General features: G+C 45.7%; 1 protein-coding gene across 1 annotated transcript in view; it reads left to right on the forward strand.

Annotated features, from left to right (window-relative positions):
• LOC138288009 (uncharacterized protein C3orf20 homolog) overlaps nucleotides 1-21,066 on the forward strand; it is a 199,842-nt gene that overhangs the window by 126,557 nt on the left and 52,219 nt on the right. Inside the window, exons 7-8 of the mRNA XM_069229101.1 lie at nucleotides 10,575-10,661; nucleotides 12,650-12,974. Of these exons, the coding sequence (XP_069085202.1) occupies nucleotides 10,575-10,661; nucleotides 12,650-12,974 (412 nt within the window). The remainder of the gene's footprint in view (nucleotides 1-10,574; nucleotides 10,662-12,649; nucleotides 12,975-21,066) is intronic.

A 21,066-nucleotide genomic window follows, 5' to 3' on the forward strand; every position in this document is an offset into this window, starting at 1 on the left:
ATACCTCACTTGTGTGGGTAGGCCTAGCGCCCGCGACAGGAAACGCCCCAAAGCGCAACGTGGACACATCACATTTTTTCATTGAAAACAGTGCCTACCTGTAGATTTTGGCCTCTAGCTCAGCCGGCACCTAGGGTAACCTACCAAACTTGTGCATTTCTGAAAACTAGAGACCTAGGGGAATCCAAGATGGGGTGACTTGTGTGGCTCGGACCAGGTTCTGTTACCCAGAATCCTTTGCAAACCTCAAATTCTGTCTAAAAAAACACATTCTCCACACATTTCGGTGACAGAAAGTTCTGGAATCTGAGTGGAGCCACAAATTTCCTTCCACCCAGCGTTCCCCCAAGTCTCCGGATAAAAATGATACCTCACTTGTGTGGGTGGGCCAGGTGCCTGCAACAGAATAAGGCCCAAAACTTGTAGAGATAGAGGGGATAGCACAGCAAGTTTATAAGGACATATTCTTTTATACATCTTTAGACTGACTCTGCTTTGGGGACCCACATAAGTGAGGTGTCATTTTACTTGGGAGGCTGAGGGGAACACTGGGGAGTAGGAATTTTGTGCTGGAGTGGTGATCCTACGAAGAAAAGTCAGGAAAATATGCTTTTTTTAAGCACATTGAGGTTTACAGAGGAGTCTGGGTAAGAAAATGTTGGGGGATCCACGCAAGCCACACCTCCCTAGACTCCTTGGGGTGTCTAGTTTTATAAAATGTCTGGGTTTGGTAGGTTTCCCTAGATGAAGGCCGCACACAGGACCAAAAACATAGGTGCCCTCTCCCCCCCAAACACAGGTAGTTTTGTAATATATCGTTTTGATGTGCCCACATACGTCCGTGATGTGCCAAACACTAAAATTTTGAAAAGAAACACAGTTAGGTTATGTGAAAAAGACCCCTCACCCACCAACCAAGTTGGTGGCATGCTTCATCATCGGGGTCCCACCTGAGGCACCTAGCGTGTCACAGGTGTGCTGCGACGCCTGATTACAGCGGAGCAGGTTTTGTCATTTTTAACTGGTTGGATTTGGCACGAGGGTGAGTGATGGTTCAGTGGATCAAATTTTACTAACAATAGCTTTCACAAAAATGAAATGCACTGTTAGTAACTGAAAGGCAAAAAACGGAACCAATGACGCACAGCTCGTGAGCTGTAAAGCCGCGACAAGGCACCAACCGCTTTACAGTCCATTCACACAACTTTCATACATGACACACACAAGGCCATTCACACCGCCAGCCACGGGCCCAGCACATTACAACACTCACATCGACAGACAGCGTCACTCAAGGGCCCATCACTTACATACGCCCACGTGCCTGATACAACAATCACACCAGCTGATGGGAGTGTGTGGACTGGTGTTTGGCTGGCAGTGTGTTGCAGTAGCCAACAGCAAGTCAATATGTACACTCTCAGCCAAGCCCCACTCCACCCACAATGGCATCATTTTTTTTTTTTTTTTTTAACAGAGGAACCCCTAACTAAGTAGAAAGAATTACAAAACTACAAACACAAAAGCTCTAACTAAGAACATGACAGAAATGCTAACCATGAAACTAAACACATGAAAATACAAAACAGACATGAGTTTACACTCATGGTTGTTCCCAGAAATTCTTCTGGGTGTGGTAATTCTTAAAACAAGCACCGACACACAGCCCAGGCTTTGAAGGACAATCCGGGCAGTACATTCGAGACTCCCTCCGGATACCTCTTCGAAAACACACTCTACATTTCTTAGCTGGAAAGTCTTTTTTGGGTGTGGGAGGAATGTGCTCAGCAAAGTGGCGATCTTTCAATCTAGCCACATCCTCCACCACTGCTTCTCTAGGAACTCTGGCCTGTTCCACCACAATAAGGCTCTCTATCACTGACTCCTGAAATTTCACAAATGTCATCTTTGACTCTGGAGACCTATCCCTAAACACAATAAAAGCATTGAAGGTTGCTAAGTGGAAGAGGTGAAGTGCTAACTTCTTATACCAAACGTAAGACTTACGAATAGCAGTATAAGGTTCCAACCTCTGGTTAACTCTATCTACACCTCCCATGTGCTTATTATAATCTAAAATGCACACAGGTTTGCGCACTTCAGCAACCTGGCCCCAAACAGTCACAGGGGAAGTACTCTCATCATGGATGGTACTTAGCATGTAGACATCCCTCTTATCTGAAAATTTCAAAGCTAGCAGCTCCTCGTTCCGCAAGGCACAGCACTGTCCTCTCTCAAGTTTTTTACAGACAAGCTCCCTTGGATAGCCTTTCCGGTTAGAACGGATTGTGCCACAAGCAACTGTGTCCACTCTAAACAATTCCTTGAACAATTGCACACCAGTGTAGAAGTTATCTACATACAAATGGTGACCTTTGTTGAACAGTCGTCTACCAAGATCCCACACAATTTTCTCAGTAACTCCAAAAGTGGGAGGACAACCAGGGGGGTCAATATTGGAATCCCTACCAGTGTACACATGGAAACTATACACATATCCTGTCCTACTTTCAGACAGCATATACAATTTAATTCCATATCGTGCCCTTTTGCTAGGAATGTACTGCCTAAAAACCAAACGACCCTTGAAGAGGACCAAAGACTCGTCCACACTTAACTCTTTGCCTGGAACATAGACCTCCGAAAACCGATCTACAAAATGATCAAGGACAGGCCTAATCTTAAAAAGACGGTCAGAATCTGGGTGATCTCGTGGCAAGGCTAATGCATTGTCAACAAAATGCAGCATCCTAAGAAGAAGCAAATACCGATTACGACTCATGGTCGCTGGAAATATAGCTGTTGCCATCAAGGGACTAGTAGACCAATAAGAAGCCAGTGACGGCTTCCTTATCAACCCCATCAAAAAAGTCAAACCCAAAAACTTTTTTAACTCCTCCAAATTAGTGGGAATCCACTGGGCAGCTCTAGAGTGTGGCCTAAGTCTAGCAGCGTTGTCCCTCAAATGCTGCTCCGCATACAAATTAGTCTGCTCAACAATCTCTTCCAAAAACACATCATCCATGAATAACTCAAAGAAATTGATAGGCATAAAGTTCTCTGTATTGGCGTTACACCCCGGGAGACCAGTAAAGGCAGGCAACTCTGGCTGCTGCATGTTTGGGGCAACCCAGACATCAGGTCTTATAACGGGAAACCTTTCAGCCCCAGGTTGCTGCACTATTGGCACATCAATGTCCTCCTCTACAACAGGCCCTTCATCTGCACTGAGTGTGGCTTCATCATCAGAAGATTCCCCTCCAAGAGAAACATCACTGCCAGAATCTCTGACTTCCTCCTCTGCCTCAAATGCAGAGTCTGTCTCATAGTCATGATCAGACTGTGACTCAAAAAGCATACCAACCACCTGCTGAGCGGTCATCCTGCGGCTAGCCATGATATCTCCTGCTAAAATTAACTGGACAAATTCACCACCAACAACCAGCACTGTGTAAGACAAGTGACAAAGTGTAGCTTTGTTAGTAAGAGTTATAAACTCAAAAACTATACCGCTCACTTGCCTGAAAAAGCTTGATTCACCAGCAACTACACAGCAATCACCAATGATATCCCACTAAAAATAAAGAAAGAAAGGCAAATTAGAAATAAGACAAAACAAATATCATTGTGCACAAACCTAAGGACAATTTCACACACAATCCTGCATTTAGTACACCCCCTACAAACATGTCATTCATGCATGGCAACAATACTCCTTTGGAGTAAATTGTTTTTACTTACCTAAAACATGCAACTGTGCAAACTGCAGGTCAACCACCGCCAAAACCGCAAGGAGCCACAGCAAATAAAGCAAAAGCTTTGAACTAGAACAAAAAGGAGGAAAACATTTTTTATCACAAATGCAAAGACTTCTTCAGTTGACAAACACCCCACCATCAAACATTTAGAAATTGGTGCCTAAGTGGATTCTGCCATGGGGCAGATGGGCCTACTAATAAAATAGACCTGTCTACCCCAAGGAAGCCAGAAAATACCTTTAGTAGTGTGTCCCCATGGAGAGCGACCCTTGCCAATGGGAACAGCCCTAAAAAAAAAAAGCAAAAAAAAAAAAAAAAAAACACACACAACACTATCCCTGGTGCCTAAGTGGCTTCTGCCCCCCTTGGGGGCAGGTGGGCCTAAGAAAATAGGCCCATCTGCCCCCAGGGGGTGTAGAAATGGGCAACAGGTCAATGCCCCCCTTGGGGGGGCGCCCCGTGACCAAGGGGACGCCCCCCCACAAAAATAAACAAATAAAAAAAAATCCCTGGCGTTCTAGTAGTTTCTGCCCCCCTTGGGGGCAGACCAGCCTAAAAATAATAGGCTGATCTGTCTCCAAGGGGTGCAGAAATGGCCTGGGTACATGTGCCCCCAAAGTGGGGGGCGACCCTTGCCCAAGGCCCCACCCATCCACTAACACACACATACACACACACACTATCCCTGGTGTCTAAGTGGCTTCTGCCCCCCTTGGGGGCAGGTGGGCCTAAGAAAATAGGCCCATCTGCCCCCAGGGGGTGTAGAAATGGGCAACAGGTCAATGCCCCCCTTGGGGGGGCGCCCCGTGACCAAGGGGACGCCCCCCCACAAAAATAAACAAATAAAAAAAAATCCCTGGCGTTCTAGTAGTTTCTGCCCCCCTTGGGGGCAGACCAGCCTAAAATAATAGGCTGATCTGTCTCCAAGGGGTGCAGAAATGGCCTGGGTACATGTGCCCCCAAAGTGGGGGGCGACCCTTGCCCAAGGCCCCACCCATCCACTAACACACACACACACACACACACACACTATCCCTGGTGTCTAAGTGGCTTCTGCCCCCCTTGGGGGCAGGTGGGCCTAAGAAAATAGGCCCATCTGCCCCCCGGGGGTGTAGAAATGGGCAACAGGTCAATGCCCCCCTTGGGGGGGGCGCCCCGTGACCAAGGGGACGCCCCCCACAAAAATAAACAAATAAAAAAAAATCCCTGGCGTTCTAGTAGTTTCTGCCCCCCTTGGGGGCAGACCAGCCTAAAAATAATAGGCTGATCTGTCTCCAAGGGGTGCAGAAATGGCCTGGGTACATGTGCCCCCAAAGTGGGGGCCGACCCTTGCCCAAGGCCCCACCCATCCACTAACACACACACACACACACACACACTATCCCTGGTGTCTAAGTGGCTTCTGCCCCCCTTGGGGGCAGGTGGGCCTAAGAAAATAGGCCCATCTGCCCCCAGGGGGTGTAGAAATGGGCAACAGGTCAATGCCCCCCTTGGGGGGGCGCCCCGTGACCAAGGGGACGCCCCCCCACAAAAATAAACAAATTTTAAAAAATCCCTGGCGTTCTAGTAGTTTCTGCCCTCCTTGGGGGCAGACCAGCCTAAAAATAATAGGCTGATCTGTCTCCAAGGGGTGCAGAAATGGCCTGGGTACATGTGCCCCCAAAGTGGGGGGCGACCCTTGCCCAAGGCCCCACCCATCCACTAACAAACACACACACACACACACACTATCCCTGGTGTCTAAGTGGCTTCTGCCCCCCTTGGGGGCAGGTGGGCCTAAGAAAATAGGCCCATCTGCCCCCAGGGGGTGTAGAAATGGGCAACAGGTCAATGCCCCCCTTGGGGGGGCGCCCCGTGACCAAGGGGACGCCCCCCCACAAAAATAAACAAATAAAAAAAAATCCCTGGCGTTCTAGTAGTTTCTGCCCCCCTTGGGGGCAGACCAGCCTAAAAATAATAGGCTGATCTGTCTCCAAGGGGTGCAGAAATGGCCTGGGTACATGTGCCCCCAAAGTGGGGGGCGACCCTTGCCCAAGGCCCCACCCATCCACTAACACACACACACACACACACACACACACACACACACTATCCCTGGTGTCTAAGTGGCTTCTGCCCCCCTTGGGGGCAGGTGGGCCTAAGAAAATAGGCCCATCTGCCCCCAGGGGGTGTAGAAATGGGCAACAGGTCAATGCCCCCCTTGGGGGGGCGCCCCGTGACCAAGGGGACGCCCCCCCACAAAAATAAACAAATAAAAAAAAATCCCTGGCGTTCTAGTAGTTTCTGCCCCCCTTGGGGGCAGACCAGCCTAAAAATAATAGGCTGATCTGCCCTCAAGGGGGGCAGAAATGGCCCTAAAAGACATGCCCCCCAAAGGGGAGCGACCCTTGCCCAAGGGGGCGCCCCCCCATCCACTACACACACAATCCCTGGTGCCTAAGTGGCTTCTGCCCCCCTTGGGGGCAGATGGACCTAAAAAAAATAGGCCGATCTGCCCCCAAGGGGGGCAGAAAAGGCCAACAGTTCTCTGCCCCCTTGGGGGGGGCGCCCCTTGCCCAAGGGGGCACCCCCAACACATAAATGCAAAAAAAAAAAATAATCCCTGGTGATCTAGTGTTTTCTGCCCCCCTTGGGGGCAGATCTGGCTGAAAAGTAGCCAATCTGCCCCCAAGGGGGGCAGAAATGGCCGTAGTAATTGCCCCCCTAAAGGGGAGCGACCCTTGCCCAAGGGGCCGCTCCCCGCGTGCCAAAAACAGTAAAAAACAATAAAGAAAACAAATCCCTGGTGTCTAGTGGGCATTCCTGCTGCCCGATCGCAATGCGATCGGGCAGCAGGAATGCTCAAAGAGACACCGGGGAAAAGGAAAAGCCTTTCCTTTTCCCCGGTGCCTCTTTAGCCCCAACCCCCCACCCACCGGGAAGAGATTCTTACCTCTTCTCTAGTCGCCGCACAGGAAGCAAACGGCTTCCTGTGCGGCGAGGATCCCATAATGAAGTCAGTGCGCGATCGCGCGCTGACGTCATTATGGGGGGGGGGGGGGGTCGGGGGTGGAAGGGGAAGGGCTTCCCCTTCCATCCCCGACTTTGGGGGGTGGGAGGGAAGCACACAGAGGGAGCGAGAGCGCTCCCTCTGGGCTGTGTGCCGAGGACGTAGTGGTTACGTCCTCGGCACAGCAGCACTGTGCCGCGGGACGTAACCACTACGTCCCCGGCACAGAAGGGGTTAAGGGTTAGCTACACAGAACGACGTTTTAATAAGCGGCTGCACTGTGGCCTAGAGAATGTAAAACATTATATTTTGTGCATGGTTTTGTTTACAGTTGACTTATGCAAATTAAGCTGCATTTGCACATTTTACGCTGTGCACAAAATGTGTGTGTTAAACGCGGACTTGGTGTAATGGTTGTTGAAGCGGGTGCACCCCTGCCCGTTCACTAAGGAAGGTGCATGCTTTTACGTCAACCTTGCGCTGCCTTCTCTGGTGTAAGCTCAGTCCTGGCACAGAGTAAGGCACTGCGGTATCCAGTGTAATGCCAAGCACAGCACTGCATATAAAAAGCAGGAGCTTAGGGCCAGATTTATTCTGGGGCGTATCTTGGTCGGTAGGATTGGGCGGGTCTGAGCTTCAAATTTTCCGACAATCAAAGAGGCATATAATGTTTAAATACATGACACTATACGACAAGCAGGGTTAATAAGAGGGGGCGTGAGGGACAGTGGAAAGGGAGAGGAATGAGGTTTGGTAGGAGTACTAGGAGAAAAAACAATATTCTGTCAAATAACCAATGTTTTGGAGCACTTTCACACAGTGTTTGTGTGGTTTTTGTCTGTGTGTATGTGAAAATACCTGCTGAAATCCAAAGGATATCTCACAATACTTTGCTGAAAGCACCAGTACCAACTATTTGTAAGAAAATATATTTATTAGGGGGGGTGTAACACCCCAGAAACCCTCCCCGGAGTTACGCCTCTGGCTTTATCAAGGTTTTGAGTTGCCCTTGCGCCATGCAAGGGGGCACGAGTGTTGCAAAACCTAAGTGAGAAATTTCAAGTCATGCAAGGCAACCTAATGTGGCCCTGAGTGGCTTGAGAAATCTGGAGTAACGCAAATTGCTGCCTTGCGTTACTCTGCTCCAGGGAGGCATTCCAGAGGTGGAGCAAGGGTGTTCCCACGCATCCACCTATGGACTTTGGCAGATTCCCACATCTAACATTAGTGGTAGACCAGGGAATGTGTTAAGGTGCCACACCTCCCCGGGTGAGGCTCAAACTCTGGGTCAGCCGGTAAAGATGGAACTCTATAAACCATAAGCATTTCTGAAACTTGGAGATTTATATGAATCCAGGCTGGTGTGGCTTGCAAGGATCCCACTAGTTTGCGTTACCCTGAATGCCCTGCAAACATCTAACGTGAGCTAAAATTATGGATTTCCTCATATTTTTGTTAGGGACAGTTCTGGAGTCAGCAGGGATCCATACAAGTTCTACCATCCAACGTTCCCACACTTGTCTTATAAAAACAATACCCCACTTGTGTGCCTGGGCCCATCATCTGTGAGAAGACCAGACCAAAGCAGGAACCATAAAAAGACAACATTGATTTCATATGGTCACAGTTTTCATCCGTTCCTGTTTGAGGCACAAGCACACAAATTGGGCACTGTTTTTATGAAGAGAAGTGTAGGAATACTGGGAGGGATGAATTGTATGAATCCCTACAAATTCTGTAACTTTCCTTCAGAGAAATGTGAGAAGAATACATACTTTTAGCCAATGGTTGAGGTTTGCATGGTGTTCTGGGAAAGAAAAAATGGGTATCAACACAAGTTACAACACCCTGGCCTCTCATGAGTTCCTAGTTTTCAGAAGCGTCTAAGGGATGTAGTTTAGAGTTTGGAAGAGGAGGTTAATCTGTCACAAATGTATTACAATTCCATTATAGCCTATGGAACTTGTAATACAGTGGACAGTATATCCGTCACGTTTGTCACGGAGTGGCCCTTCAGCCAAACTCTAAATTAGACCCTAAGTTTGATAGGTTCACCTGAGTGACAGCTGTGCCTAAACCCAAATCCTGCATCCCACATTGCTGAAATTGTTTCCATGGCAAAAATATGATGTTTCCACATTGGGCTTTGTGCTTTTCCTGTTGTGGGTGATAGGCACACCCTCACGAGTGCGGTCGAGTTTTTATCAGGAGAGTGTAGAAACATAAAATAGTAGCACATTTTTTATTCTTAATTGAATTTCTCTCTATTTTTTGTTTCCAAATGTAAACCAGAGTGCAAGAAAAAACACATTTGGTAAAATGCCCTCTGTATCACATGATAGTATAGATAACCCCAAATTCAGAGTTGTACAAATAACCAATAAGTCCTTCATTGCCGTCTTCATTCATTAGACTTTACCATATGAACTGAAGCATAGTCAGTACACAATGACAAATCATTATAAGTTGCAGCTCACTTGTTGACTCTGGGTATCACATGTTTTTGGACAACCATCAAACACCATATATCCCTGCGACCATAAGGGTCTTACGGACATAACAGTATATTACATTTGTAAATTGACCATCGGGACAAAAATTGCACATAAAAAGTTGTCACATATTTCTTTTTTCTGACGTTTTCATTTTTTTTATTTCAATGGTTGATTTCTTTGGGGATACCATGAGTGATATACACGGCAGACACCTTGTGAATTCAGACTCTTATCTAGGTTTCAGAAATGTAGAACTTTCTGGGTTCACCTATGGGATTTCACTCCTGTTCTCACCACAAACTGCAAGTCCATAGAAACTTCAAAAATAGCAAAATCAACTACTACTTAAAAACGTGCAAAAACTGTAATAAAAAGTTGATTTTTTTTTTTTACAACTCCATAAACGTGGGAAAATGGATATCTAAGCGCACACAGCAAATATTTTGTTGATGCATTTTTTAAAAAAAAGATGCATTCCTGCACAGCACTTTTCAATTAAAAAAAAAAAAACATTTTGCTTTATTTTGGCTAGTGCAAAAGCAGCTGGCAATGGTCTGTTTTCCTTCTTAGTGCTATTCTGGATGTGTATTCACGCAGTAAACAATCAGAATTTTTCCACTCATCTTGCCAGACACTGCAGATGTCTGTAGGTTGATCCAAAATATGGCTGTCACTGCACACACAGCAGTGGCCGGAGGGGACAGGTGCATTGTTCCACTATGCGTATGGTGTCTGTGAGCTGAACCAACAACTGGATAACACTCCATCAAAGCTAAAGCTAATTTGAGGAGGCTGACCCAAAGACCCTTCTTGTATGGATGCTTGCCTGTATGATTTGTTATGTATTATTTACCTTTATTACAAGAAGCTGGTATGTAGTTAAAGAGAAGACAAGAATTCATCTAAATACATTTCAGAACACCAGTAAACTGCGTCATATGAAACCACTTTAGACTTACAGTAATTACTTCATTGTTCTCTAGTATCTTGCATTGTACAGCCCACTACCTTTCTCTTCCAATCACTGGCTTATGTTACAACTATCTTTAGATGACTTACATACCAATCTCTCATTGTACCCTCAGTACTATTCTCTCATTGTGCTCCTAGTACAGTGTTTCTGATTGAATACTACCCGAGGATGAGCTGTTACACAGCCGCTCCAGAATCAGGTATCGGCGATACTTCATGTACGATGCTCTTATATACGGGTACTCAAGCGCTTCATTGAGCACCATAAAGGATCACGATGTGAAAGGATTTGTGAAATACTGGAGTGATGGTGTTGCTTGCAGTGTGCATGATCTCACCACTGTCCCTTTTCTTTCACAGACCCTCGTCTGTACAGAACAGCAGCCGTAAACCCTACCATCTGAATCCTGAGTCAAGTGTCCACAAAAGTGACCCCAACAAGTCAGGGTGAGCAAAATATTTAACACCAGTTGTCCGAGTGCAGTGAAGCGCCAAAAAGGTATTGTGGAAAATATTGTAGAGAAGTTCATTTATATATGTATTTATTTATTTTGTGTAACCAAAGAACCCTCTGGAGGGGAGGAACTGGGAGCTTTTGTCCTCAGCAAAGAGCTTATTAAACTCCCCACTTAGATGGTAAAAATGAACGTTTTTTAAATGGCATCTTTAAACGTCCGTTGTAAATGACAGCTTTCAAAGCGCTATTCAAACATCTGGAGGGAGGAGACTTCAGGCCCTACAGCTGCTTCAGCGAAACTAAGGGCCTGATTTATACTTTTTTCGCGCCGCAATTGCGTCATTTTTTGACCCAAAAGCGGCGCAAACTTACAAAATTCAATTATATTTTGTGTTTGCCCCACTTTTGCGTCAAAAAATGACGTAACTGCGGCGCTAAAAAAGTATAAATCAGGTCCTAAGTTCTAATGATTTTCAAATCTGAAGGCCTTCCAGACAGTCTTCTGCTATGACGGTGGCGCCGCAGGCACACTCTTCAAGTATTACTTTCTCTTAATTGATGCCACAGTGGTTTTAAAGGCATCCACAGAAACTGTTTGTCTACAGTTCACTGATGATGGCTACAACTGTCTCCAGTCAACATCGCTTTCAATGGCAACCAAAAGGTAAATGAATTCGAGCCACTTTCCTTAAAGATTATACAAGGTTTACTATGCTTTAAAGTGTTTCATATGATTGGGTACCACAGGGGTACTCGATGTTTAGCTTTTCATTTGTACAGCCTTGCTACCTCAATGAATATGTCTTATTCTCTAAGACTGGCATTTCTTCGCTCCTCACAATCAATGCAAACAATTATTCAATTTATTGTGACTTTACCATTATCACGAGCCTAAAGCAAATAGGCAGCGGAAGTGTACTTATGTTATCATGTCCCAGTTCCAAGTTATAGTGAGCACATGTCGAACCCAAAGCGATGAAAGTGCTTTGTAAGATGTTATGAGTACAAGCTAGGAACAGTACACAGAACAAAACACATTTAAAAAGGAGCATCATTCTAAGACAATAAAAAATAAAACGTGCCATACAAATTAACAAAGAAATGTTTCGTGTTTTTTTTTAAAGGACAATTGTAAGGCATTGGTAGCAAAGGAGTGGTACAGAGCCTGAGAAAACTTTTTTGGATTCCTAGATTTTGAGAAGTGGGTAGTTTCTAGCCCTATTATTAACATACTTCTACGAATATAATGATGTTGCTACTGTTCGTAGGGAGGGGCTGCGAAATGTGCAACTTGCTGGGCTTTGAAAACCTTTTTAAACAGGTACAGCCCCAAGGGATAATTATCACAGATCCTGGCAGAAGGAGTGATGTGGTCGAATTGCACCTTGATCAGAATTTACTTTGAAGTTAAATTGTTAAAATAGGTGTTTGTCCAAAGTTGTTTAAATTGAAGTTGCATTAGCGAACATCCACTGCAGCTTCCTTTCTCTTTTCTCCAGCCTTATCAGGGCATCCTCTCTAATTCCTTTTAATTTCCCCTGCATTAACTGCTTCACCTTACTACTTTCCCAAGTATGGTTGCTGCACCAAACTGCGGAATACTTTCTGCGCACCGGCTCCTTCTACCCGCATCCTTGATGGGCCATGCCTCTCAGACCCACGCTCTCAGCACATTTTGCATCTCTATGAGAGGCCACCTGCACTAGGTCTACTCCTGTCCAAATGTGAGACCTCCTCACTAGTGCTTGTTGTAAGTCCTAGTCACAACACATAACCACTTTTAAAGATAAATTCATAGAATATGAGAATAATTGAGAGAAGACCAAGGGTCTGTTGTGGTACCAAGTGAACAGCATACAGTAGTATTATAACGTGCTATGTAGTGATAGTGCTCATCCACTCTTTGCTTGGGTTCTGTAAAATGCTTGGAATCTGTTGCTTGTGATAAACATGATTTTAATTGTGGGTTTCTAAGTAGTCTAGATGCTGCTCTGGTGCCTGGGATGTCACTTCTCCATAGCCAGTACCACCCTTGGTCTGCTTCTCACAATACCTGTCCTGCTGTCCTTCGGAGAGCCGCGATGGGTGAAGAAGGCAGGACATGCAGATGCAGCAATCACCAGATTCCGTACGTGACCGATCTGGAGTATGACCAGTTAATCACCAGCCACTTGTCCGCCCTGGAGCAAATCATTGTTGTGTGCATTGTTTCCTCGAGTGACCCCGAAGATCAATGTGAGGATGTGTTGTTGGAACAGCTGTATGAAAAGAAGAACCAATATAGATGCATGCCGTGCATGCAGGTGAGTCATTTTATTGTCCATTGATAATATTCATATTTCTTTTTTTTATAAAAAAAAAACATTTCTTTATTGATTTTTCTGAAACACATGAATGAGCCGACATCACTTATACCAACAATACAGAGTAACATGCAATCCAACATAAAAATAAACAAAGAGTGGCATTGGGGTACATAGCTTTCCCTGCCAGGGGAGTCATCCCAGTTAACCTCATTCATCTCACCATTTCTCGGTCGTGCCCACGGAAAGTAGTACAAAAGCATTTCCTTTTGCAAGAAGAGACCCAGACCATGCAACTTCATCCCATCCCATTTCCGTATCTGTCCTGTTGAGTTCTGTACAGTTCAGAGCAGGGCAGGGTAGTTCAGTTGTGTTTATCCCACCCCCACCACTGTAATCAGCCACCTCCCTTGCATCGTTCAGGCCTACAAATGCCCGGGAGTATTGTTCACTGTTCCATGTCCCCCCGCCATACCTCCCCATCCTGACACACCCGCCCCTGGTCGCTTCGGCTATCGGCAGGTGATAGAAAGGGACGGAATCCTGTGTCCACCACAGCTCTGTGTTACATGCAGTCAGGATTTGTGTAATCAGCCCTCATGTGGGCCATTATTGGAGCTTCCCCACCTGTTGTGCCGGATAGTTCTGGAACAAAGCTGGGTTATAACATGATAGTCCATCCTCCAAGAAGAAGCCACTCGAGTCTGCCCATCCCCACTCTGAGGTCCGCTCCTTGGATCTAACTAAAGGTACGCACATCTACCCTCTGTGGGGGAGGGAATAGTAGCAGGGGGTGAAAGGCAAAGCAGAAGTCACAGTTTGGAGTCATGACCTATGGGTCAATGAGGTGGATGAATCCTTCCCAGAATTCCTCAGATTTCTGAAGTCGGTCTTGTAGTTGGTAAATACGTCTCCTATAAATGGCTTTTCTAAACAGTTCTGTAGTCCATTCACTCTGTGTTGGCCGTTCTGTCAGCGATTCAATCCATGTTGGAGGATGCATATTTTTATTCCCATCAAGGCCGTCGACATCCATCTTTTCCAATGGGATGTGGCGTTGTCAATATCCAGCAAATCGTGGAGGACTAGCTTCGCTGACTCAGGAAAGTGGAACGGGCTAGTATTGGGTAGCATGCGCTAAACATCCGCCAAGTAATTTTGAAACCTTGCGCATGACCATAGAATAAATATTCATGATTGAACTTTCACACAAGTCATCACAAACAGCATGTAAGACTATATTTCCAGTGATATGCTCTACCTGCTGGTCAAGTTGAGGTGCCCCCACCTTCTGGTGGAATGAGAACCTGTTCCTGAAGGCTAGTACTTCTTAATTTGGTATGCATCTGGTACTGAGCAGAGACATCTGTTCCTCACTCTTACTTCCTTTTCACCTATTGAGCCTTGTATCCTGGAAAGTATTTATTGTCCCACTACATTCTTGCATATATTAAGGTCACACCCGCTTTCGCTTTTATTATTTAGAAATAGGACGCTCTATAGTTCAAGAGGCCATCACATCATTGTTACTAAAGTGAATGTCTGGTGGCCATCGCTTTGTAGTTATCAAGGAGTAGATAGCAGCTGCTCTCTCCTCTTCCTTTGTTCAAATCACGCAGGTTTAAATTTCTGAGAATTGCCTGGAGTCTCTAATCTCATGTACTACATACTTCAGGGCATGCTTGCCCTCAGGAGGATTAACCCTCCACTCTCTATTCAGTGTCTCCCCAAAGGTGGATGAAGTGACTTTGGGGTTTTGTCACTGTCATCACTCTGCTACTTGATATGATAGAGCATAATAGAGCCAGGACTGGCACTCACTTTTAGTCATAATTTTTTGCTGGTATCGTCGGTGCATTTTCTAAAAAGCCCATGTCTTACTTACATAAGGGCAAGGAGCCTTTCTGTATCTGCAGCACAGCAACATAGCCATTTCAAGTATTCACTGAAGTCACACTACATTCAGCTGGCGTGCTACTCCAGTTCAGGTGGATCCCAAGATGCCACACCCTAAGGATTACTTATCAGACGTGCCCAAGGATAAAAGTTAGGATAACAATATTAATCCTTCTAAAGTCTACATCCTTCTCTTGCCAAATTCACAATACTTTAAATATAACCCCGCCCCCAAAAAAGCATAGTAAGAGTATTTGTACTCCTTGTGGCTGACAAGTTAGCCATCTCTAGAAGTTCTCGGCATAGTCCCAGCAGGACATCATCAGACCTGAGACAAAGTAGTGTGAAAAAGATACAACAAGGCAGCAGGCCTTTCCCATCTTCTATCCCATGATCAGTAACATCCCTGTATCCACCAGGACTGCTTCAAAAGTGTTCCCATTTAGGAAAGAGTTGAAGGGCACCTCTTTAAGGAATACTACATCACACTACCGTAACAATTCACTCCTACTCCCAAAAAACGAGCTACATCTTCAATGACTCAGTGACTGTATCTTTGCTTTTGACTCAGGACAGCCTTCCTCAGTCTTTTCTTTTCAAGCCCCATGGTCACAAGGTCTCTGAATACACCCAAGTAGAGCTGTGAAAGTTGATTGCTTAGTGGACACCAGTATAGATGCAGTAACAGATTGTGAGCAGACATCAACACTTATGACCTCATCCCTATACCTTTCCTCTTGTGAGAGGACAAGTAATGGATTATCTTGTTCTTTCGCCTATTGTTATAACCAAATGATAAGGTATCTCAAATAAAGCACATAAATGTGATGTTGCATTGCTCTTGATAGCACACATTTAACAAAACGTTGCACACACATCCAATACATCGTATATATGCCATGTTGTTGGGTATCGCCATGCTCTCATCAGTGTGCATCTCTGATCTCACAGTATGTGTTCTAAGCATAACATGTAACAGTACACCGTAGTAAAAACATTGCACACGCAACCGAAACAGCAGAGGTTCCAACTGGGTATCCCTCTGTTTACAACAGCACGTATCTAAAATCATATGCAATGCACATAACCACCAATAGTACATGCTGAACAGAACATTGCATACACATTCAAAACAGCACAGAAATTCTATGTACTTGCAGGGTACATAAGCTATATAACATGGATATGCTCAAGACAACATGCTCCAACTTAGGACATGACAAACATGACTGACAGCTCTGGTTTTATGACTCTTTTCAGGTCCCTAAACTGATGCAGTTTTTAACCTGTGAAACAGCAACGGTGTACCTTCCAAAATACAGAGGTGTAATTCCCAAAATACAGACATCCATTTGCCCCATACCTCAGTAAAAGTCTGCAGACGACACATCATTTCACTGACTTTTCACAGATAGCTCCAGCCTCCTGCCTGTTCACAAACCACCCATATCCCAGTCAACCTTAGGTCCTTCACATGCCTTGGATCCCTGCACTGGAATAACCACTCACACAAACTATTAGGAAATCCTCCCCTACCTTTATTTCCTTCTGCCATCAAAGACCGGGGCGAGGATGTGGTGCAACGGCCAAGAGCTGCCGACTTTGGATCTGGGGAACCAGGTTTGCGTTTTGGTATTAGCTCAACATTCAGTGTTTCTAGGCAAATCACTTAGGGGGTCATTCTGACCTTGGCGGTCCATGACCGCCATGGCGGAGTGCGGCGGAAGCACCGCCAACAGGCTGGCGGTGCTTCCTGGGCAATTCTGACCGCGGCGGTAAAGCTGCGGTCGGAAAAGGGGAGCCGGCGGTTTCCCGCCGGTTTCCCGCTGGCCCAGGGAACCCGCCATGGCGGCGCTGCTTGCAGCACCGCCATGGGGATTCCGAGCGCCTTCCCGCCAGCCTGTTTCTGGCGGTGTCCACCGCCAGAACCAGGATGGCGGGAACGGGTGCCGTGGGGCCCCTGCACTGCCCATAACACTGGCATGGGCAGTGCAGGAGCCCCCTAACAGGGCCCCACAAAGATTTTCACTGTCTGCTGTGCAGACGGTGAAAATCGCGACGGGTGCCACTGCACCCGTTGCACCCCTTCAACTCCGCCGGCTCCATTCCGAGCCGGCTTCATTGTTGAAGGGGCTGTCCCGCTGGGCCGACCGGCGGTCTTCTGGAGGTCGCCCGCCAGCCCAGCGGGAAAGCCGGAATGGCCGCCGCGGTCTTTTGACCGCGGAGCAGTCTTTCGGCGGGAACCGCTTGGCGGCCGGCGACCGCCGACCGCCGCGGTCAGAATGACCGCCTTAATCTCCCCATGCCTAAAAAAATGAATCTGCTCATGTCAAACACTCCAATACCCATGGGCCAAGTCCATGCTATATAAACTGCAAAACATAAAATAAAAAAGGAATATTACCCACTTCGGCTTGGGGACCAGTAGATACTCTTCTGGCTATTCATTCCAGAAATCTGGCCCCACATTTGTAATGCCATATAAATATGTAATATGTGTGCTGTGATTGTTAAGTGCTGCCAACGTATTCTGCCATTCTTCAGAAAACACATAACACCACATCTTTATTAAACTCTTCCTTCAGTTGTCTTATCTTTCGCAGTGTACATATGTTTCTTTTACAAATAGTTTTACTTCTTATCAAAATAAATACAAATTGTTAGATCTGACACCCTGAGGTGGTAGTCCCCCAAACTAGATGCCTTCACCCCTTCTGTTTTGCTGAATTCTTTATTATCAACTTTAGGACTCCTTGCACTTGACCAGTGCTGAGGTGCAAGTGTGCTCTATCTAAAACATGGTACAATTGGCCAACACCTCATTAGCATATTTAATTTACATATAGGACCCTAGTAAATGGTACTACATGTGCCCAGGGTATGTAACTTAAATGCTACTAGTAGGCCTGCATCACTCACTGTCGCCCACTGCTGTAGCCTTTTAGAACATGTCTCAGGCCAGCCACTGCAGCCTGTAGTGCAGTTGTAAGCTGCCATTTCAACCTGGCAAAGTAAACCTTTTGCCAGGTGTAAAGATTCCTTTCTAATACTTATAAGTCACTCCAAGGTAGGCCCTAGAGGCTTACAGGGCAGGGTGCATTGTATTTAAAAAGCAGGTCATGTGGGTTTGAGGTTTGCATGTCCTAGTACTGAAAAACTCCTAAAGTTGTTTTTTGCATGGCCTTTCTCTCACATAGGCTAGCACTGGGTTGCCTTATTACACTTAATAAGTGATACTTATGTTATGGAGGAGATAGGGAAATTATGTTTACACTCAAACTCATTGTAATTTAAAACTATCTTTAATGATAAACTTGGATTTTAGGTCACAGTTCTGAAAATCCCACCTTTGGAAAGTTGCCATTTTGTTGTCCTAACTATTTGTGCCTTTTACCAGTATCCTGGCTCACATGGCTGGGATTAGCTTAGCTGTTGGCCTTTGTGTATTCCTCCCAGACAGTGAGACATAGGGGACGGGGGGGATTCTGTGTTGGCAGGCTGGGCCATCCTACCAGGATGGTTGGGGTGGAGCTGTTCTCTGACTCTTACATTTCAAAGTGTTGCCTCCCACACACTTTCAGAGGAACTTGACACTGGTCTTTTGCTACCTTAGACTACTTGGAGCCTTGTCAGGGAAGGAAAGGAACTTTCCAGAACTAGAGGTGGGGGTAGTAAAGGGAGTGCCCCCACTTCAAAAGCTGGCACCAACCGTTATAAAATTGGACCTCTTGAACCACTCATCAGATCACTTCTTGTTCTGTGGAGGACTCGGAAGAAAGACTGCTCTACTGCCCAAATGACTCCCTTCTGCCCTTCTGCCTGAGGAAGTAAGCCTGGACCTGCTTCTTGAACCCAGGACCAGCGGAATGACTCCAAGGGCTAGCTGGCTGGCCTCCTGTGGGAGAGAAAGCAACATAACACGATCCAGAGACCTGCCCTGCATCTGTCCAGCTGACCAGACCCAACAGAACCCAAGTGGACCTGCCTGTGCCCTATTGATGGCTTTCGCTGGAGTAAGACCTGATACCCAAATGAAGCCCTCAGGTTCTGGACTCTTGACCGGCATCAGAGTGCTCCCCTCCTGGCCCAACTGAGTGTTCTCTCCAAACCAATGCAATGTGACGCAACTTGACGAAGGACCTCGCATCGCAACTTCGTGCAGCTACTGATTGGTGGGATCATCGTAACTTGCACAGCATGATACAACTTGACGCAGGACCTCGGATCACAGCACCTCACAGCTCCTGATCGGCAGCCTCATTGTAACTGATGCAGTGCGATGCAAGTCAACACAGCACCTCGTAGTTCCCTGACATAAAGTCCCTAAGGTCCAACTCCATCTTCTGTAGGCTCCGACTACATCTTAGTTCATGGAGGCCGCCATCTTCCTTAACTTAGACAACAGAAGTCACCATAATCCCTGATATATGCAGATCATTATAATGTATACCTTTAAATGCAGATTTCGCCAGAACTTATCTTTCTAGGAACTGTGATAGCATCAAGTTCTTTGATTAATGACGTAGATACAATATCTAATGCGACATTCGTCTGGGTCAAATGTCTACTCCTCACCATGTCAAGGTCAAATAAGAATACATACAGACATAAACCCAAATAATGTAGCCTGAATTGACATACATTTACCTTATATGTTCATAAGGAAACATCTGGGACACAGACCTTGATGTAAATAATCTAAGTCAGACATTCCTAAACTTATGTCAGAAATTCCAATTTCTGATAAGATTTAGGATATAAGGACTGCCCTTTGACCACTTGTCAGGAGAGCTCATTTGCCTAGAATATCACCCGAGATTCTGCTAGAGATGGTCGCACCTGCTGCCAGCACACTTTGTAAATGATATATCTCGCCTGAAGCTGATAAAGCCAAGTCCTGAAGGAAGATTGACTGACTACTACTGCAGTGGGTGTTTCACCTTCACAGGGAACACTGTTTCCGCACCTCCACTGATAAGTAATGCAGAGTGGTTCTTCTCACTAAGAAACGTTAGATTTGAAGTTGCTCTGCCTTTCATGCTCTTATAACAAAGCGCATAAAAGCAGGCATTAGGTTCTAGATGACATTGTAATTGACATATTAACAATGCTGGAAATGTTCATTTTATTCTCATTATTTATAACGTGTCTTGTTGCAGTTTTTATGATATTGCGTTTATGGACCTCTTCTCAGCCTTTGACACAGTTAATATATCTAAGCTCTGGAGAATAACTGCAAGGATAGGAATTCACCCAGCTATTATTGGCTTGCTGCAAAGGATGCACTGGGATTGTTTGATTAGGGTCAGGTGCAGTATCCCAGTCTCCCCTGAAATTAAAGCCTCTACGGGAGCCACACAGGGGTGCATGATGGCTCCTTTATTGTTTCTCATTTACATCAATGACCTTGAACCTAGCCTGTGCAAAGAAGGGAAAGATCTCCCCAAAGTGAAGTTAAGGGCCCTGCCCATTTTTGGTGTCTGCCGATGATGCAGTCCTTATATGAAGAACTGCAAATGGTTTCCAATGTCTTTTAGACTCCTTTTAAAGTTTTATGGGGAGGTTTGACTTAAAAACCAATCTCAGTAAATCCTTCGCAGTGAGTATTGGTTACAAAAATGTTAAACCTCAAACATTCCTTCTAATTGGTACGGAAATTCCAAAGGTCAATACCTTTAATTATTTTTAATAATTTAGGCATCGCGCTTAACAAAAATTTATCTTGGCGCAATCTATTTTCCAATAGGGTCATCCAGTCCCAAAGAGCCATGGAGGCAATTTTCACCTTTGCACACCGGCTAGGGCAAAAACCCGGTGCTTAAGATGATTAGCATTTACAAAAGTAAGTGCACTTCAATAGCCGCGTAATGGAAGTACAAAGGTACTGGCCCTCTAGAGAAGGTTGAGAACAAGCTTCTAAGAAGATGTTGCACTGTTCACCAAGCCATCCCCACTTTTATATTCCACTCCGAAATGGGTTTGTACCCCTTGGAGGACAAGGTTAAGTTGGCCCTCTGTTGCTCTGGGTCAGAATAAGGGGTAAAAAGTGGGCTTCACTGTCAAAAGATGTTCTGGAACGTTGTCTATCCCTGGATCATGCTTTAGCGATCCTCTAGATCAATTATGTTAAAGGGTGGTTTACAGACCTGTTTTTTGCAAATTTACTTTTAACCCGAGGGATACAAAACCAACTATG

Source organism: Pleurodeles waltl, chromosome 4_1 (assembly GCF_031143425.1).
Source record: "Pleurodeles waltl isolate 20211129_DDA chromosome 4_1, aPleWal1.hap1.20221129, whole genome shotgun sequence".
Taxonomy (NCBI): Eukaryota; Metazoa; Chordata; class Amphibia; order Caudata; family Salamandridae; genus Pleurodeles; species Pleurodeles waltl.